The 17,593-nt window shown below is 39.9% G+C and overlaps 1 protein-coding gene and 1 pseudogene across 1 annotated transcript; one reads left to right on the top strand and one right to left on the bottom strand.

Moving 5' to 3' along the window:
• Positions 1-301: 301 nt before the first annotated feature.
• Positions 302-4,340, bottom strand: LOC133789795 (alpha,alpha-trehalose-phosphate synthase [UDP-forming] 1-like; annotated as a pseudogene).
• A 10,892-nt stretch (positions 4,341-15,232) lies between these two features.
• Positions 15,233-16,891, top strand: LOC133791992 (serine/threonine-protein kinase BSK5-like). Its single transcript, XM_062229901.1, has 4 exons — positions 15,233-15,367; positions 15,768-15,903; positions 16,262-16,395; positions 16,495-16,891. The coding sequence occupies exons 1-4, from the start codon at positions 15,233-15,235 to the stop codon at positions 16,684-16,686; spliced, it is 597 nt and encodes a 198-aa protein (XP_062085885.1). The 3' UTR covers positions 16,687-16,891.
• Positions 16,892-17,593: the final 702 nt, after the last annotated feature.

Below are 17,593 nucleotides of genomic sequence, written 5' to 3'. Positions count from 1 at the left end.
AGCAATTACACACTTTTTCTTGTAATTTTAAAAAATAAAAAGTGATTGTTGAAACTTCTAAGGAAAAACATTTAATTTATGTTACAACCATATATAAAATTAAAAATGATTTACTTAACCCACCGGCATATGAATGAAAATACATATAGCTTATTAACTTTTATGTTTAGACATTTAGTTGACGCACTGGCATGAGAAACTGAGGTCCAATTCAAGAAAAAAACAAAGATGGGGCACAATGATGTGACCTACTCATCAAGATACCACATAGATGGGTCACTGATGTGATCTACACCAAGCTTAACACTCTCAAGGTCCTATTTTAATTGTACCAGGTAAGCCTATACCATTTGAAATATAGAACCATTGTGTCTAAAAGAGTGATTGCTTAATCTAACAATGATAAGATACGGTTCAGTATACACAACTGTCAACAACACTTAAAACATTTGTCCAAATACCAAATAGCCCAAAAAGAATATAGTGAGATATAAATTGTCCATTAATATAGTAATTACTGACTAAGATGGCCATAAACGAACCAAGTGATGTATTGGAACAGCTGTCAATGTTCCAAATCTGCCGTTAATTCGTCCAACAATTTCATGGACCTAGCTTGTGAGTTTTTGATATTTGAAAATGCAATATGAAACAGTGTATTAATTTAATTTTAGCAACAAAGCAAATAAAATGCACTTAGAATTGAAGTGTACTTCCTCAAACAAGGTAAGTTGTTTAACTCTGAAAAAAAAATATCTTAACCATTGCTGACTGAGTAAATTATTTTAAAACAATGACAGTAATAAGATGGAGAGACAAAATAGAACACTATTCTGCATCAACCCCAAGCTACAATCAGAAGTAACCTAGAACTCAAAACATAAAGCTTATAGCTCAAATTCAGACATAGAAACACATTAAACTACTAAAGGATCTAGCACAAGGAATTCAACTTAAATTTAGACATTCCAATGAGTTTTTCTCTCCTTACTAAAGAAGAATAATTCCTAAAATGCAACAGACGCTAGTCCTTCTGCCAGGGCTTGAATTAATCAAGGAAACAAAAAGAAATCATGAAACATAAAGAATAAAACTATTTGCAAATCAGGCAAACACAAGAAGAAGCAATGCAAATTTAGACAGAAGAATACACTCTAGAACATTTGTTCTAGTTGGCACAGCAATTTGCAACAAAACTACTTTGTCACGCCAATCAGGGTTTTCCTCGAGGAATTTTTTGAAGGCCAATATCTTCTGAGGAATCCCTTTGATCATATCAAGGAGATCTACACCTAACATCACCTGTAATGCCATATATTTCACATAAGAAATAGATAATATATAAAACATAAGATATATCATTAAATATACAAATTAGAGAGGAAAAAAATATTAATCTACTAAAATTTGAATTACAAACACCTCTCTACCCATGCAACAAGCAGTAGCATAAATAGAAATGTGTCACTAGGAAGGTAAGGACTAAGAATAATCTAATAGCTTTACAGTAAAAGAACCAAACAGGAATATCCCGGACGAACACTCTAAAACAAATCATAAGTTTCCATATCATGTGGGCTGAAGAAATTAGACAGTGATAACTTGCACATGTTACTATCATAAACAAGGTCTCAAAGCATATCAAGCAACCAGATATCCTAAAACTTCATGGCATAGGAAACTAGACAGTGAGATAAATTATGCTTAAGAATTAATACATGTTCCCATTATGTTTTGGAAGTTGAGTGTATGCATGGCATACTTTTATTCTAAAAATATATTACATTCCGCCCAACAAATCTTTCTTTAAGTTCTCTGATGTGTTCCTAGACTTGAGGAAGCTCCAGTGCACGTATAAAGCGATCTAAATCTATACTGATGGGACACTAAAAAATTTAGCACTGGAGTCAGAATGAGTAACAAGTTGGCATACTGAAGTTTACTCATATAATTTGTCTTCAACTTTAAATTAAACGGGCATGTAATTTCAACTTACTGCAGCCACTCGTGTAAGCCTCCCTTGATCCTCAACTCCTTCGGGAGTACCCTCCAATCCAAGAATGCGAGTACAAGCACTAACGAAATGACGTGCATAATCATATGTATGAAAACTGGAAAAATGAGGATTAATACATAAATTACATGTTCAAAAATTCATATAGTCCAAACACTTAAAATGAAGAAAGTAATATAGAGTTGAATTACCAAATAACATTATATTTAATCAAACTACTACTTAAACCAACAACATTCAAATAGAAGATGTTGAGTGGAAAATAATAACACTTTATTAATATTGAAGGGCAATACAAGATGTTTAGGTTAGAGCACTCATGACAAAAGAACTCTCTAAGGCACTTTTACAACTGACACACCTGTTATTTTCCAATTTCCCTCTAAGCACACACCACTCTTCTATTAGGCTACAATGAAGAAATCTAAAACTTTCTAGAATTTTCCAAGTCATTAACTAGTTTCTACTATTCTCTAAATAATTCTATAATAATCTATATCATAGTCTAATTAATTCTAGGTTTCTCCTAGAACATTCTAGAATACTTTTAACAGAAGAACATCATAATAAGTGAAGCACGTTTGCATATGCTGAACAAACTACCTATTTTTTCTACTCCAGCTGACTTTAAAAGACTCGTTCTTGACAACTTTAAACAAAAGTCATATATAATATTCAACAAGTGTTGCCGATTACTCAACGTACCCGACTAAATTTGCAGCAAGAATTGAGCACAACAGCTCTGATCGAGATGGCAATGTCCTGTGAATTTCAGATGAAGGAAAAGGAGTATGTAGAAACCAACCAACTTTCATTGATTTTTTGAAATCTTTCAAGCATTTTGGAAGATACATAAGATGGTAATCATGGCACCAAACAACATCACCCTCTTCATAATGCTTGATAACCACATCAGCAAACATTTCATTTGCCTTCTTATATGCAGCAAACTGAGACTGGAAACTCCTGGTGGTAGCAAGCCGATCTTCTTGTGGAAGTTCAAGGTAATGAAAAAGTTGCCACAAAATGTTGTTGCAGTAGCCATTATAATATTGATGAGCAATCTCTTCATCAAGAAATACCGGAATACATCTCTGTGAGGAAGAAATAGAAAAGCATCAGCAGAATTGATTTTCACATAATTTAACTAAAAAAAACATGTTTACTCAATCAGAGGAAAAAAAATCAACCCAATAAGCAAAGGTAGTAATATTAAATGGTCTGAATGACTCTATTTCAAGAGTAAAAAATTAACCTTTTCGGCTAGAGACTTAGTAAGTGCATTATGTCCAACTGTATCGGGCACATTTACACCAGTCCAACCGATCCACCTTGCCTCAAACTCCTTCACGCCTTTAACACAACCATATAGTACAAGTGAATAACAAGTTTACAAAGAAAAAAACCAAATCATCAGGTAAAAAAAGTAACAAAAAACTATTAATACGGGGAATTATTTTGTTAGACACGCAATAATATCATCAAGTAAATAATCTTAATATAAATATAAATAGACCAAACAATCTTAAAAAATGAAGAGTAGGAATTGCATACCCAGAAGAGCACTGACTAAACCCCCAGCACTAATCTCTAAATGCCATACATCTTCACCTTTCCTTACAGCAGAGACTGGTAATCTGTTAGCAACTACCAATAATCGTTGCCTAGCAGGCTTTTTATCTGGCTTTTCACATCTCTCATAATTGTTATTCGTTGCAGTATCACCTTCAGGGCACTGTCCAACAGTGGCAACTTTCGAATTATCATCTTCTGTTAAGCAGACATCATTCTCAATATACAGAGCCCCCTATTATTATTGTTATTATTCTCAGTAGTTACATCGTTTGATTGAGAAGTCCTGTTGTTTTTCCTTATCTTCCTATCATTCACTAGCCGTCCAACTCGACCGGTCAATAAGGTTTGGTTACTCTAGTACTTGTTCCCTGGCATGCGCTCTCTATGCAACTGAACCTTGTGTGCCAAAATTTATAAGCACAAATGCTTCTCAAGACAATTGCCTCTCCTACATTATATTTTTGGAATAGTGAGTCTTCAGGGGCCAGTAAACAAGACAAATCTTTGAAAATTAATTAAAAAAAAAAACATAAATACTACTGTAAAATTACTCTAATAAAAGTGTTAAGCAATGAGATAGGCAAAAGGGTAAGTGAAAAACACGGTTACTTCATTGAATCAATTATTTGAGTCCATAAATTTGAAGGAAAAAAACCCAATTAATAAGAGAAAAAAAAGTAGGTTATTAACTATTGAAGAAAAGGATCCACTACTACCAAGAAAGAAAGAAAAAAAATGAACGAAAGGTACATCGAGCAAGTCCCCACCATAGGTACATATATCACATCATTCAGACGAAACAGTAAACACATTGCATGGGTGGAAAACATGTTGGAACTGCAATCCAGTGATATTGAGAAAGCAATTATCGTGATATATCTTAAGATGCCAAAGCCAAATTCAGAAACTTTAATATGATTCAAAGAAGAAGAAAATCAGATCTAAACATTTATTTTAATAAAGATAAATCTATTTAATATATACATATATCAAATTACCTCTCTCCCTTTCTTCTCGACCCTTTCTTTACAAATTAACCAACCCTCAAACTTCAACCTAGCTCTAAGCTTCAAACCCAGCCCTGTTTCAAGCCTCGCATCATCGACCACACCACATCCCCATCGCCAGCCATGCGTTGTTGAGCATGTCGAGCCTCCGCATCGCCAAGTCCCCAGAAGCCTTCGTCAGTACATCTACATGAGAAAGGGGTCTATGAGAGCAAGGAAGAAAGAGACGAGAGTTGTGAGAGAGTGCGACTGAGGGAATTGGGAGAATGGGGAAATTTTTTCATCTGATGAATTGAGAGAGAATGAGAATCTCCTGGTAGAAGGAGGTAGTGGGTGAGAAATTAGGCTGTTTCGAGGCCCAGTCGAAGATGCGAAGCACGGAGGACTCATCATTCTGGCGACGAAGGGTGTCGAGAAGCTGCTTGGCGGTGAAGTTGGGAGGGAGGGGTTGATGCTGAGATTGAGAACAAGAGAGTGAATTGGGATTAAAGTTGGAGTTTAATTTGAAGGAGTCATGGTTGAGAGAGTGAGGAAGAGACTAAGGACAGCACATGAGAGAGAGGCCGAAAAAAATATAACTTTTAATGATATAGGCGGGCTCCCAAAAAATATTACCGCCTTTTTTTTTTCTTTTACCACATATACATACCATAATACTTTTTCAGAACTATTATATTATTATGTTATGAAAACGAGTATTTGGTGTAGTGAGCATTTGTGTAACTGGTTATGATATGTATTTGATATGATGTGTTTACCAATGTTCAATTTAGTGCTTGTTTTCTGTTAAATAATTGAACTGGTTGGATTTAAGTTGATTGAATGCTACTACTGCTATATGTGTTTGTTGTTTATGGTTTTCTTGTTGGGCCTTGGCTCACAGGTGCTATGTGGTGCATGTAAAGGCAAGGGGAAACTAGAACAACCATGAGTTGGAGAGCTCTGGGGGTGGGGTGTACATAGTCAGCTACTCGACTACCGCGACCGAGGGAGAGTTACAAGGACAGAGCTCTAAAACTTGTATTTTGCCATTAGTTAGGTTTTTGTTGTATTAACTGTAGCGTCCCAAATTTGCAAATAAGGCTTAAGGCCTTGATTAGTGTGTCAGGAGGGAAATAATTTATTTAATTATGTTAATATGTGGATTTAATGATTATGTGATTAGAAATGCATGTTTAGATGAATTAAATATACATGTGGGCCCCATTTGGCTATTAGGGGCATATTTGTAATTTGAACTCGTTGTGGGTGTGATTTTGCGCTTTGTGCAGTGTTTTCGGAATGAGGAGATCCTATCCCACAGTGTTAGCAGAGAGTCACAAAATTGGTGTTTAGTTGAGAGATTGGGAACTCTTAGTAACCTTAGAATTGGTGTTGTTACTGAAATAATAAGTTAAAGGTGGCATTTTTGTAAAAGGGTGAAAGGATCTAGTTACCCTTGTGGGTGAGCTTAGAACTCAGTTAGAGGAAAGGGTAGAATAGTCTTTTGGGCGGGAATTAGATAACCTTTGGCTAAGGGAAAGCCATAATCGTATAACACTCTCCCAATGATACTCATTTTGGTTCTAAGGGGCTCTAGAAGGAGAAAAAACCAACAACAAGCTTGAGGATTCTAGGTTTTGAGGAATTGGAAGTGAAGTCAAGTTGTGGATAAGGATTTGCATCCATTCACACTTAGAAATCTCAAAATTTAAGAGGAGGTAAGGATTCCATTTTTGTGGTTTAGGTATTTTATGTTGTTCTTGAGGGATATGATTTTTACTTCTGCATTTGGGTTTTAGGATGAAGTTTTGAGGAACATGAGCTTGGGAGTATAAGGATTGAAGCTTGGAGTGGCATTGGAGGCAGCCTAGGGTCGAAATTCTGTTCCAAAGGTAAGGATTCCTTCAAGTTTTGGAAGTTTCTTGTTTGGTTTAAGTTTCTGTTGAATTTTAAACCATTGATTAAAATTGAGTTTAAGTATGAGTTTGGACTGAGTATTGATGCTTATATGTTGTCTATGTTGTTTATTTGGAGTTTTGGGTTCAATTGAAGCTTGGGTACACAAGGGGAAATGGTTTGGGCAAGTTTTGGCTATGGGTAAAATGATGGGAAAAACCCAGTTTCGTGGGTTCGCGTAGGAGCGCTGCAGCGCTGTTCTTTCGAGCCACGACGCCTGTATGACTGTGCCGCGGCGCTAGGCTATTTTTAGGGCCCTTAAAATTGTGTTTTTAGGGCTTCGGCCCAAGGGGCTTGGGGACGATTTCACGACCTCGTATGGGGAAAATGGGAGGTCTTGAGAGCACGGGATTGGTTTCGAGGATCCATTATAAAATTGGGTGGTAACGAGAATGTTACTTGTGTTGTGTGACTAGGTTACTGCTAGGACTCATGAGAGGATCGTTCTCGAAAGTTGTGATTGCTTGCCTAACTATTAGCACTCAGATTAAAGGTAAGAGAACTATTGTACTCATAGAGCAGGGCATGGCCCTATTGTTTATGTTAGTATGTGTTTAAATATCTGTCAATATTATGCTATGTGACGCATGTTTGTGAGTGAACGGCGATGGCCAGGAACGACAAAGAGGCCGAGAACGGCAAGGGGCCGGGATCGGCGTTGAGCAAGCAAAGTACAGGCCGTTAAGGCAAGACCCTCCTAGGGTGCTATAGTGACCCTCTCGGTAAAGGCCGCGAACCCATGGCCTGGTATAACACTAGGGACGGCATTGGCCACTATGTGCTTAGCCGGTGGCTATTTTGCTATATACTGTGAATTGTCATGTATGTATAATATGCTTTATGTTGAGTTTTCTTGCTGGGCTTCGCCTCACGGGTGCTCTATGGTGTAGGTAAGGGCAAGGGAAAGGTCGACCAACCATTAGTACGAAGAGCGTGGAGCGATGAGTACATGTTCGGCCTGCCTGGCTACCATGACCAGGGTGATTTTGGGAAAATGTAATGTATTGATTGTTTTGTCGCCTACGTCGACCATACTTGTATTTTTGGGTTGTAAACTATTTCCTAAATAGTATTTTGGGATCCCAACTGTATAACTTTTCCAACATTTCAATGAATATCCAGGTTTTATTATTAATAATGTTAGTAAACGAGTCCTTTTTCAGTTTAATCACACTTCTAACCTAAAACCTCGATTAGCGAGCTAGTGGCACATTTTTTTAACTCACTTAGTAACAGCTCTAAGGAAGTAGGGCGTTTCAATTTGGTATTAGAGCGTGCCAAGGTTTATGGTTCTTGGAGATAGACCGAACATGTACGCTCGCTGCCAGTGACAAGCTCAACTCAGGGTTGGTTGGTAATTGATGAATTATATGCTTAATTTCTTGCTTGAGTGCCCTGTTTGCCTGAATATATATAAATAGAGCATGATGAATGTGGTGATATATTCATGATGCTAGGGCATGGCCCCTTGATTATTGTATGTTATCTGTGTTATGTGGATTTGCTGATTGTGATTGGTTGATGTGAATTGGGAGGTGGTTTTGGATGTTGTTATCATGCCTGATGTGCGGCGTCATTGATTACAGGCATATCATAGTAATGCCTCGGCGATCAATTAGACACCGGGACAATAGGGCCGAGGATGACAACCAGGGTTAGGACCCTCCACCTACCCCACCAAATTGGCAATAGTTATTTGCCGAGATGGAAGCTAGACTTCACCGAACTGAATAAGAGCTTTGACAGTTGAGACAACAGGCCCCTCCTCAGGGCAGTGGGTTACATGTTCCACAGGTTATGGCACCAATGCCAGCCAAACCTGTAGTGTAGAATAGATGGGAACCTTTGTATGAGAGGTTCAGGAAGCAGCATCCTCACACCTTCGAGGGTGGACCAGACCCACTGCGGGCAGAGCAGTGGAAGAATATTATTTCTTCCATCATGGATTTAATGAGGGAGGAAGGTAATGAGAGGGTAGCCTGCGCCAACTACATGTTAAGAGAAGATGCCTACATCTGGTGGGATGTGGTGTCACAGAGTAGGAATGTAGTAGTCATGACCTGGCAAGAGTTCAGAAACATTTTTAATGAGAAGAATTATAGTGTCGCAGTTTGAGCGGCAAAGGTGGATGAGTTTACAAACATGACTCAGAACTAGATGACAGTTACTGAGTATGCTTTGATGTTTGATCGGTTAGCGAAGTTCGCGCTGGATTTGGTGCCGAGTGACATAGCACGAAGAGATCGGTTTTTGCAGGGATTGAATGTTATGATTGTTGTGATGTCAAGATAACTTTGGATCCGGGGACTACCACTTATGCCCAGATGGTGGACAAGGCCCTTACATCTGAGGGTGCCGAGGATCAAATATGGAAAGAGGGCGCTGCTAGGCACGATGCTCGGAGGACGGTGCCTCATTTTTCTGTATCTAGCTGGGGTAGTGGCACCAGTGAGCAAAAGAGAAAGGCCCCGGACTGTTTTGTTCCTCATGGCTCGGATAGGAGGGCACGAGGTGCTTTCAGTGGCCGTCAGGGCAGGGGAGACAGTTGGAGGAGTTTCCTAGTGTGTTCTCGGTGCAGACGACGCCATCAGGGAGAGTGCAGGATCAGGGCCTGCTTTACTTGTAGGAGCATTAGTCATTTAAGGAAGGACTGCCCACAAGCCAGGAAGGAAGAGCCGAAATAGAGCGACAATCTCACTCCTACCAAAGTGTTTACCTTGACCCAGACTGATGCTGAGGGCAATCCCTCGGTCATGACAGGTTAGATTTCTAGTGTTGGTTCTTCTTTTACTGCATTGATTGACTCAGGGGCTTTTCATTCACTTGTTTCTGCTAGAGTGATAGATCATCTTTGTAGATCTAGTGATTTGTATGCTAGGGGATTTCAGACTTTGTTGACGACTAGGGAACTGGTTGTCTCTAGGAGGTGAATTAGAGGCTAGAACGCTGCCACTAGAGATAGATAGTAGGGAGTTTTCTATGGATTTGATTGAGTTAGCGATGGATGATTTTGATATGATCTTAGGGATGGATTGGTTATCGAAGTATAGGGCGACGATTGATTACAAGCGTAGGATGGTGACCTTTGAACCGAAAGGGAAGGTCTCATTTGTATTTGTGGGGACAGTGAGTGGACGGCGAGTATGTATGATTTCAACACTGAAGGCTAGAGACCTGATGCAGGAGGGTTGCATAGGATTCCTAACAAAAATTATGGATACTTCTAGAGTTGTTTCGGCTGGACCGAAGGAGACCAGACTGGTATGTGAGTTTCCTGATTTGTTCCCTGCAGATTTTCCAGGGTTGCCGCCACACCGAGAAATTGAGTTCGTTGTATAGTTAGCGTCGTGGGTGAAGCCAGTATCTAGGACACCTTATAGAATGGTTGCAAGAGTTACTGGACTTGGGATTCATCAGTACGAGTTTTTCGCCATGGGGAGCTCCAGTGTTGTTCATCAAGAAGAATGATGGATCTTTAATAATGTGTATTGACTACAGGGAATTGAACAAGTTGACCATTAAGAACAAGTACCCACTACCTAGGATAAACGATTTGTTTGACCAGTTACAAGGGAAGACAATGTTCTGTCATTTGGAATTAAAGTGGAGAATTAAAGAGGAGAACATACCAAAGATCGTTTTCCGCACGAGGTATGGACACTATGAATTTCTAGTTATGTCATTTGGATTAGCCAACACCCCAGCAGCCTTTATGGATTTGATGAACAGGGTCTTCAAGGACTATTTGGACAAGTTTGTGATCGTGTTCATTGACGACATACTGGTGTACTCTCAGTCAGAGACAGAGCACGAGCAACATCTACGCCTGGTATTACAGCGATTGAGAGAGCATAGATTATATGCTAAGTTTAGAAAGTGTGAGTTTTGGCTACCGCAAGTAACATTTCTGGGTCATATTGTCAATAAGAAGGGGATTCTAGTTGACCCAAGTAAGATTGAGGCAGTGAGAGATTGGCCTAGGCTGAGTAATGTACCAGAGATTAGGAGCTTTTTGGGATTAGCAGGGTACTATCGGTGGTTCGTCGAGGGATTCTCCAGAATAGCCACACCATTAACTGAACTGACATGGAAGAAGTCTAAGTATTTATGGATGGGCAGGTGTGAGAATAGTTTTAAGGAGCTGAAGTGGTGACTAATCACCGCTCCAGTATTAAGTCTGCCGTCAGACAATGAGAAATTTGTAGTCTATTATGATGCTTCCAGACAAGGTTTCGGGTGTGTACTGATGCAAGCTGGAAAGGCAATAGCCTATGCGTCGAGACAGTTGAAGGAGTATGAGCAGAGGTATCCCACACATGTTCTGGAATTAGCATGAGTGGTATTTGCACTTAAGGTTTGGAGACACTACTTATATGGCGAGAAGTGCAAAATATACACCGGCCATAAGATTTTGAAGTACTTCTTTACTCAGAAGGATCTAAATATGCGCCAAAGGTGTTGGCTGGAGTTGGTAAAGGATTACGATTGTGATACTCTATATCATCCTAGAAAGGCCAATGTGGTGGCTAACGCATTAAGTCGGAAGGGCCCAGGACAATTGTTCAGTTCAAGGAAAATGTCAGATAAGTTAGTTGAAGAGATGACTAGAGCGAGTATAGAGTTGGTGGTTGGTCAGTTAGCCAACATCATTCTTCAGTCTATTCTCCTTGAGAGGATCAAAGGGGTACAAGGGGAGGATCCCCATTTGAGAGAGCACAAAGAGAGTGTCTTAGTCGGAGTGGCTAAAGACTTCTCTATTTCGGAGATGGGACTACTGATGTACAAGGGTCAGATTTGTGTTCCATTGGATTCTGGTATCTGGCGAGAGATCTTGGATGAGGCTCATACCAGTCACTATTCTTTACATCTGAGTACGACGAAGATGTACCAAGATTTGAGAACTCTGTACTGGTGGTCGGGAATGAAGAGGGATGTGGTGGATTATGTGGCCAAGTGTTTGACTTGTCATCAAGTAAAAGCTGAACATCAGAGGCTAGCAGGGTTATTGCAGCCTCTAGGGATTCCAGAGTGGAAATGAGAGGATATCACCATGGACTTCGTGGTTGGATTACTAAAGACCGTGGGACAACATGATTCAGTGTGGGTGATTGTGGACAGGTACACCAAGTCAGCCCACGTTTTGCCTATTAGGACAACTTATACAGCTGGGTAGTATGTTGAATTGTATGTGAAGGAAATTGTATGATTACATGGGGCTCTGAGGTCGATAGTGTCCAACAGGGATCCCACCTTCACCTCCAAGTTTTGGGAGAGCCTAAAGAAGGCTATGGGCACACAGTTGCAGTTTAGTACCACTTATCATCCCCAAATGGATGGGCAGTCTGAGAGGACAATTCAGATACTAGAGGATATGTTGACAGCCTACGTGTTGGATTTTGGGGGATCGTGGAGTAAGTATCTCCCTTTGATTGAGTTTTCATACAATAACAGTTATCAGGCAACGATTGGAGTGGCTCCATATGAGATGTTGTATGGAATGAAGTGTAGATCACACATCCATTGGGATGAGATAGGTGAGAGGAGATATCTAGGTCTAGAGGTTGTTCAGAGGACCAATGAGGCAATTAAAAATATTAGAGCTCAAATGCTCGCCTCCCAGATTCTGCAGAAGAGTTACTAAAACTTGAGATGCAAGAGCGTAGAGTTTCAAGTCGGTGACCACATGTTTCTCATAATTTCTCCCTTAAGAGGAGTGAAATGGTTTGGTGTACGGGGCAAGTTAAGCCCTAGGTTCATTGGCCCCTTTGAGATTCTTGAACGGGTTGGAGAGGTAGCTTATAGATTGGCGATGCCTCCAGCTCTAGCAGGGGTTCACGATGTGTTTCACATATCCATGCTCCGGAAGTATGTATTAGATTCTACGCACGTGTTGAGTTATGGGAACTTGGAACTGGACCAAGATTTATCATATGAAGAGAAGTCGGTTCAGTGTCTCGGTCGAATGGATAAAGGCTTGCGGAGCATGACCATCGCCTTAGTAAAAGTGTTATGGAGAAATAGCAAAGTGGAAGAGGCGACTTGGGAACTTAAGACAGATATGTGGTATCAATATCCCGAGTTATTCAGGTAATTTCGAGGAAGAAATATCTGTAAGGAGGGGATAGTTGTAGCATCCCAATTTTGTTAATAAGGCTTAGGGCCTTGATTAGTGTGTCGAGAGGGAAATAATTGATTTAATTATGTTAATATGTGGATTTAATAATTATGTGATTAGAAATGCATGTTTAGGTGAATTAAATATGTATGTGGGCCCCATTTGGCTATTAGGGGCATATTTATAATTTGAACCCGTTGAGGATGTGATTTTGCACTTTGTGCGATGTTTCCGGCGTGAGGAGATCCTGGGATGCGGTGTTAGCAAAGAGTCACGAAATTGGTGTTTAGTTGAGAGATTGGTAACTAGTAACCTTAGAATTGGTGTTGTTAGTGAAATAATAAGTTAAAGGTGGCATTTTTGTAAAAGGGTGAAAGGACCTAGATACCCTTGTGGGTTAGCTTAGAACTAAGTTAGAGGGAAGGGTAGAATGGTCTTTTGGGCAGAAATTAGATAACCTTTGGCTGAGGAAAAGTCATAATCTTTTAACACTCTCCCATTGATACTCGTTTTGGTTATTAGGGGCTCTAGAAGGAGAAATAAACCAACAACAAGCTTAAGGATTCTGGGTTTTGAGGAATTGGAAATGAAGTTCAAGTTGTGGATAGGGATTGTTAGCCATTCACACTCAGAAATATCGAAATTTATGAGGATGTAAGGATTCTATTTTTGTGGTTTAGGTCTTTTATGTTGTTCTTGAGGGATACGATTTTTATTTTCTGAATTTGGGTTTGGGGATGAAGTTGTGAGGAACTTGAGCTTGGGAGTTTGAGGATTGAAGCTTGGAGTCGCATTGGAGGCAGCCTAGGGTCAAAATTCTGTTCCAAAGGTAAGGATTCCTTCAAGTTTTGGAAGTTTCTAGTTTGGTTTAAGTTTCTATTGAATTGTAAACCATTGATTAAAATTGTGTTTAGGTGTGAGTTTGGATTGGGTTTTGATGCTTATATGTTGTCTATGTTGTTTATTTGGAGTTTTGGGTTCAATTGAAGCTTGGGTACACTTGGGGAAATGGTTTGGGCAAATTTTGCCTCGGGGAAAAACCCAATTTTCTAGGTTCGCGTAGGAGCACTGCAGCATTGTTCTTCCAAGCCGCGATGCTGGGATGAACCAGGGCAGGGGCCCTAGCTGGGAGTCGCGACACCTGTATGGCTGTGCCGCGGTGCTAGGCTATTTCAGGGCCATTAAAATTGTGTTTTTAGGGCTTAGGCCCAGGGGGCTCGGGGACAATTTCACCACCTCATATGGGGAAAATGGGAGGTCTCGGGAGCACGGGATTGGTTCCGGGGATCAATTATAAAATCAGGTTGTAACGAGAACGTTACTTGTGGTGTGTGACTAGGTTACTGCTAGGACTCAGGAGAGGATCATTCTAGGAAGTAGTGATTTCTTGCCTGACTATTAGCACTCGAATTAAAGGTGAGAGAACTGTTGTACCCGTAGAGCAGGGCATGGCCCTATTGTTTATGTTAGTATGTGTTTAAATATCTGTCAATATTATGCTATGTGACGCATGTTTGTGAGTGAACGGCGAAGGCCAGGAATGGCGAAGGGGCTAAGAACGGCAAGGAGCCGGAAATGGCAAGGGGCCGGGATCGGCGTTGAGCATGCGGAGTGCAGACCGTTAGGGCGAGACCCTCCTAGGGTGCTACAGTCACCCTCTCAGTAAAGACCGTGAACCCAGGGCCTGGTATAACGCTTGGGACGGCGTTGGCAGCTATGTGCTTAGCTGGTGGCTATTTTGTTATATACTGTGAATTGTCATGTATGTATTATATGCTTTATGTTGAGTTTTCTTGCTAGGCTTTGGCTCACGGATGCTCTATGGTGTAGATAAGGGCAAGGGAAAGGTCGACCAACCATGAGTACGGAGAGCGTGGAGCGATGAGTTCATGTTCAGCCTGCCTGGCTGCCACCACCAGGGTGATTTTGGGAAAATGTAATGTATTGATTGTTTTGCCACCTAGGTCGACCATACTTGTATTTTTTGGTTGTAAAGTATTTCCTAAATAGTACACTACAACATTTTTGACCAAATATTACGGCAAAATCTTACATAACTTTAGAAGTGTTATTAATACATGCCAAAAAAAATACACGGACACAGTATCGGCGCCAAATGAAAAGTAACAGGCGCCAAATGAAATTTTACTTCACAAATAAAAAAGCAAAATAAAAAATGAAGAAGGGTTTTCTCTATTCTCTCTATTCTCTCGTTCTCTCAGTCTGAATCCCTAATCTCTAATCTCTCTCAATCTCTTCCCTCTCTCCTTATTCTCTCGTTCTCTATTCTCTGAATCTCTAATCTCTCTCAATCTCTTCCCTCTCTCCCTTAGGCTGAGACCCTTCATCTTTGATCTTCCAACCCATTCCCTTTCATCTTGTTCTGTCCGAATAGTTGAGCCCAAACATCATTCATCGCTGATTTTAACGGTAAGGTGACGACGACAAGGTGTATGCCGTCGGGTCGAGGTAGATATGGCGTCTCAGAATTGGATTTAGGGATGAGAAGGTTTGTTTATGGAGGCGGAGATTCGAATTGGAGGGGTTGTAGGATTACGGCGAGTTCTTCGGATAGGGATGCCAATGGCGGAGGAAGAAGTCGGAGTTCGAGCTCGAGCTCGAGTTCGAGTACCGAGTACCGAGTCTAGCTCGTTTCTTTCTCAAAGCCAAACTTATGCTCTGTTGAAGCACCAAATGGAAGTGGCAGCAAAATCTGAGGTCAGGGTTCGGGGTATTCTCCACTCTTTCTATTAGGATTTTATAGGATGCCAATCAGAGAGCTATGTATTTATATGTTTTGGAAGTTATAGGGCTATGAAGAGGCTGGGAGGATTCGCGACTTGTTGAAGTTATTCGAAGAAGAGGAGCCAGTTTTGTGACTGAGAGAGTTATGTATCGGAGCACGGAGAAAAGACTCCCAATGTTGTTTACAAAGGCAAGGTTGACGATGACTTTTATATTGCTGTGAAGCGTTTCAATAGGTCGGCTTGGCCCGATGCTCGCCAATTTATGGTTCGTGCTCTATTTACTCTGATTCTTATGGAGAAAGAATGTGCGTGTTTTGATGATACTGTTTGGCTGGTTTTGTTGATCCATTGTGCTTGTTTTGGGTTTTCAGGAGGAAGCGAGGACGGTGGGACAGCTGCGCAGTGAGCGCTTGGCAAATTTGATTGGGTGTTGCTGTGAAGGCGATGAGAGACTCCTTGTTGCCGAGTTCATGCCTAATGAGACTCTCTCTAAGCATCTTTTTCATTGTAAGGTGTCTCCTCCTTTTGTCTGTTTTTCTTTTTTCTCTCCCTCTTTGAGTTGATCTTGCATTCAAATTTGATGGTTACAAGGTATTTGTCGATGGGAAAACATATCAAATTTAACAATATATGAATGAAGATCATCAATTGGTTTTATAATTGGAGAGAGTTTCTTTATTTCTGGTGCACTTTTTGCTGTAATCAAATTATGCCCACCCCCTTAGGAATTATCTCATGTTAATACATACTTTAGGATCTATAAAAGGGAAATGAATTGAGTCTTTTTTTCTTCTTTATTTAAAGGATTCATTTATGCATCATAGGCGTATAATTGATTTTAAAGGTTATCTATTTTGAATTGTAGGGGATACCCAGCCTATGAAATGGGCAATGAGAGTGCGGGTGGCTTTGTATCTAGCACAGGCCTTAGAATATTGCAGCAGCAAAGGGCAAGCACTATATCATGATCTTAATGCTTATAGAGTCTTGTTTGATCAGGTACTCTTCCTTTTCACGCTTTCTCTGTTTCTGAATTGTTTTGTGGCTAGGGTGTCTCTGGTAAGCTATTCCTATTTTCTAAAACCCTGAACTTGACAGGATGGTAATCCAAGACTCTCCTGCTTTGGTCTTATGAAGAATAGTAGAGATGGCAAGAGCTATAGTGCCAACCTGGCTTTCACCCCTCCGGAATACTTGAGGACAGGTACTAATCATAGTCACAGAGAGTGCAATCTTCATTCTTATAATATAACTTATGTTTACTTTTGCGAATTTCTAAGTAGCTCATAATTGATTTTGTATAATTTGGACAACCAGAACGATGCCTTTCCCACCACATATATAAATTTTTTACAGAATCTTTCAACATATTGCACAAAATTATTCAAATGGAGCAATAATTAGTTATTCATTTTCCCCTGCCAGGAAGAGTGACATCAGAAAGTGTGGTTTACAACTTTGGAACCCTGCTACTTGATTTGCTAAGTGGAAAACACATTCCACCCAGCCATGTAAGCTTTCTTTTCTTTACAAAGCTATATTTAAGGGGGATGGTTACACATTGACTTTCAGGTGAAACTTTTGACCAACGATAGTAGTTCATAATGTTTAAGTTCGCTTATAGCTGCTACTATTATGTCTTTTACAAAGATTGTAGTGAGACAAATTTCTGAAGAAAAAAAATGTTTCCTACTTGGATTCTGATTATGATGCGAATTATGGTCATATTATCAAAATAATTTTAAGCTAATGAGATATATCTAATGTCTTAATTTCCTTTCCCAACAGGCACTTGACTTAATGCGTGGTAAAAATATTTCTATGCTGATGGATTCATGCTTAGTCACCTGCTCCCTTCGAAAAAGCTTATTCTTTTAGGATTCAAATTATTAGTTTCTACTTAATTATTTTGTTGGGTTTGAAACAGAATAGTAGTTTTATACAGAGCTATTGTTTTTCTTAATGTAATTTACGTTTTTCTTATTGTTGGTTGTGTCAGTATCTTTTCCCTTTTTCCTTAAGAATGGAGATTTTGAGCTAATAGTGACATCTAAGCGTTTAAAACCAATTCTGGGATTAGGGGGAATCAAGAAGTTTAAAAGATGTACAAACTTAAGCTTTTTGCCCTAAAATAACTTTTTTGTTTGTAGTACATGTGCTTTTGGTTCAGAAGTTGAGAAAAGATGAAAAATTTAGA

This window comes from Humulus lupulus, chromosome 7, assembly GCF_963169125.1.
Source record: "Humulus lupulus chromosome 7, drHumLupu1.1, whole genome shotgun sequence".
Classification (NCBI taxonomy): domain Eukaryota; kingdom Viridiplantae; phylum Streptophyta; class Magnoliopsida; order Rosales; family Cannabaceae; genus Humulus; species Humulus lupulus.
The sequence above is the reverse complement of the archived record's forward strand: the minus strand, read 5'-3'. Positions and strand labels throughout refer to the sequence as shown.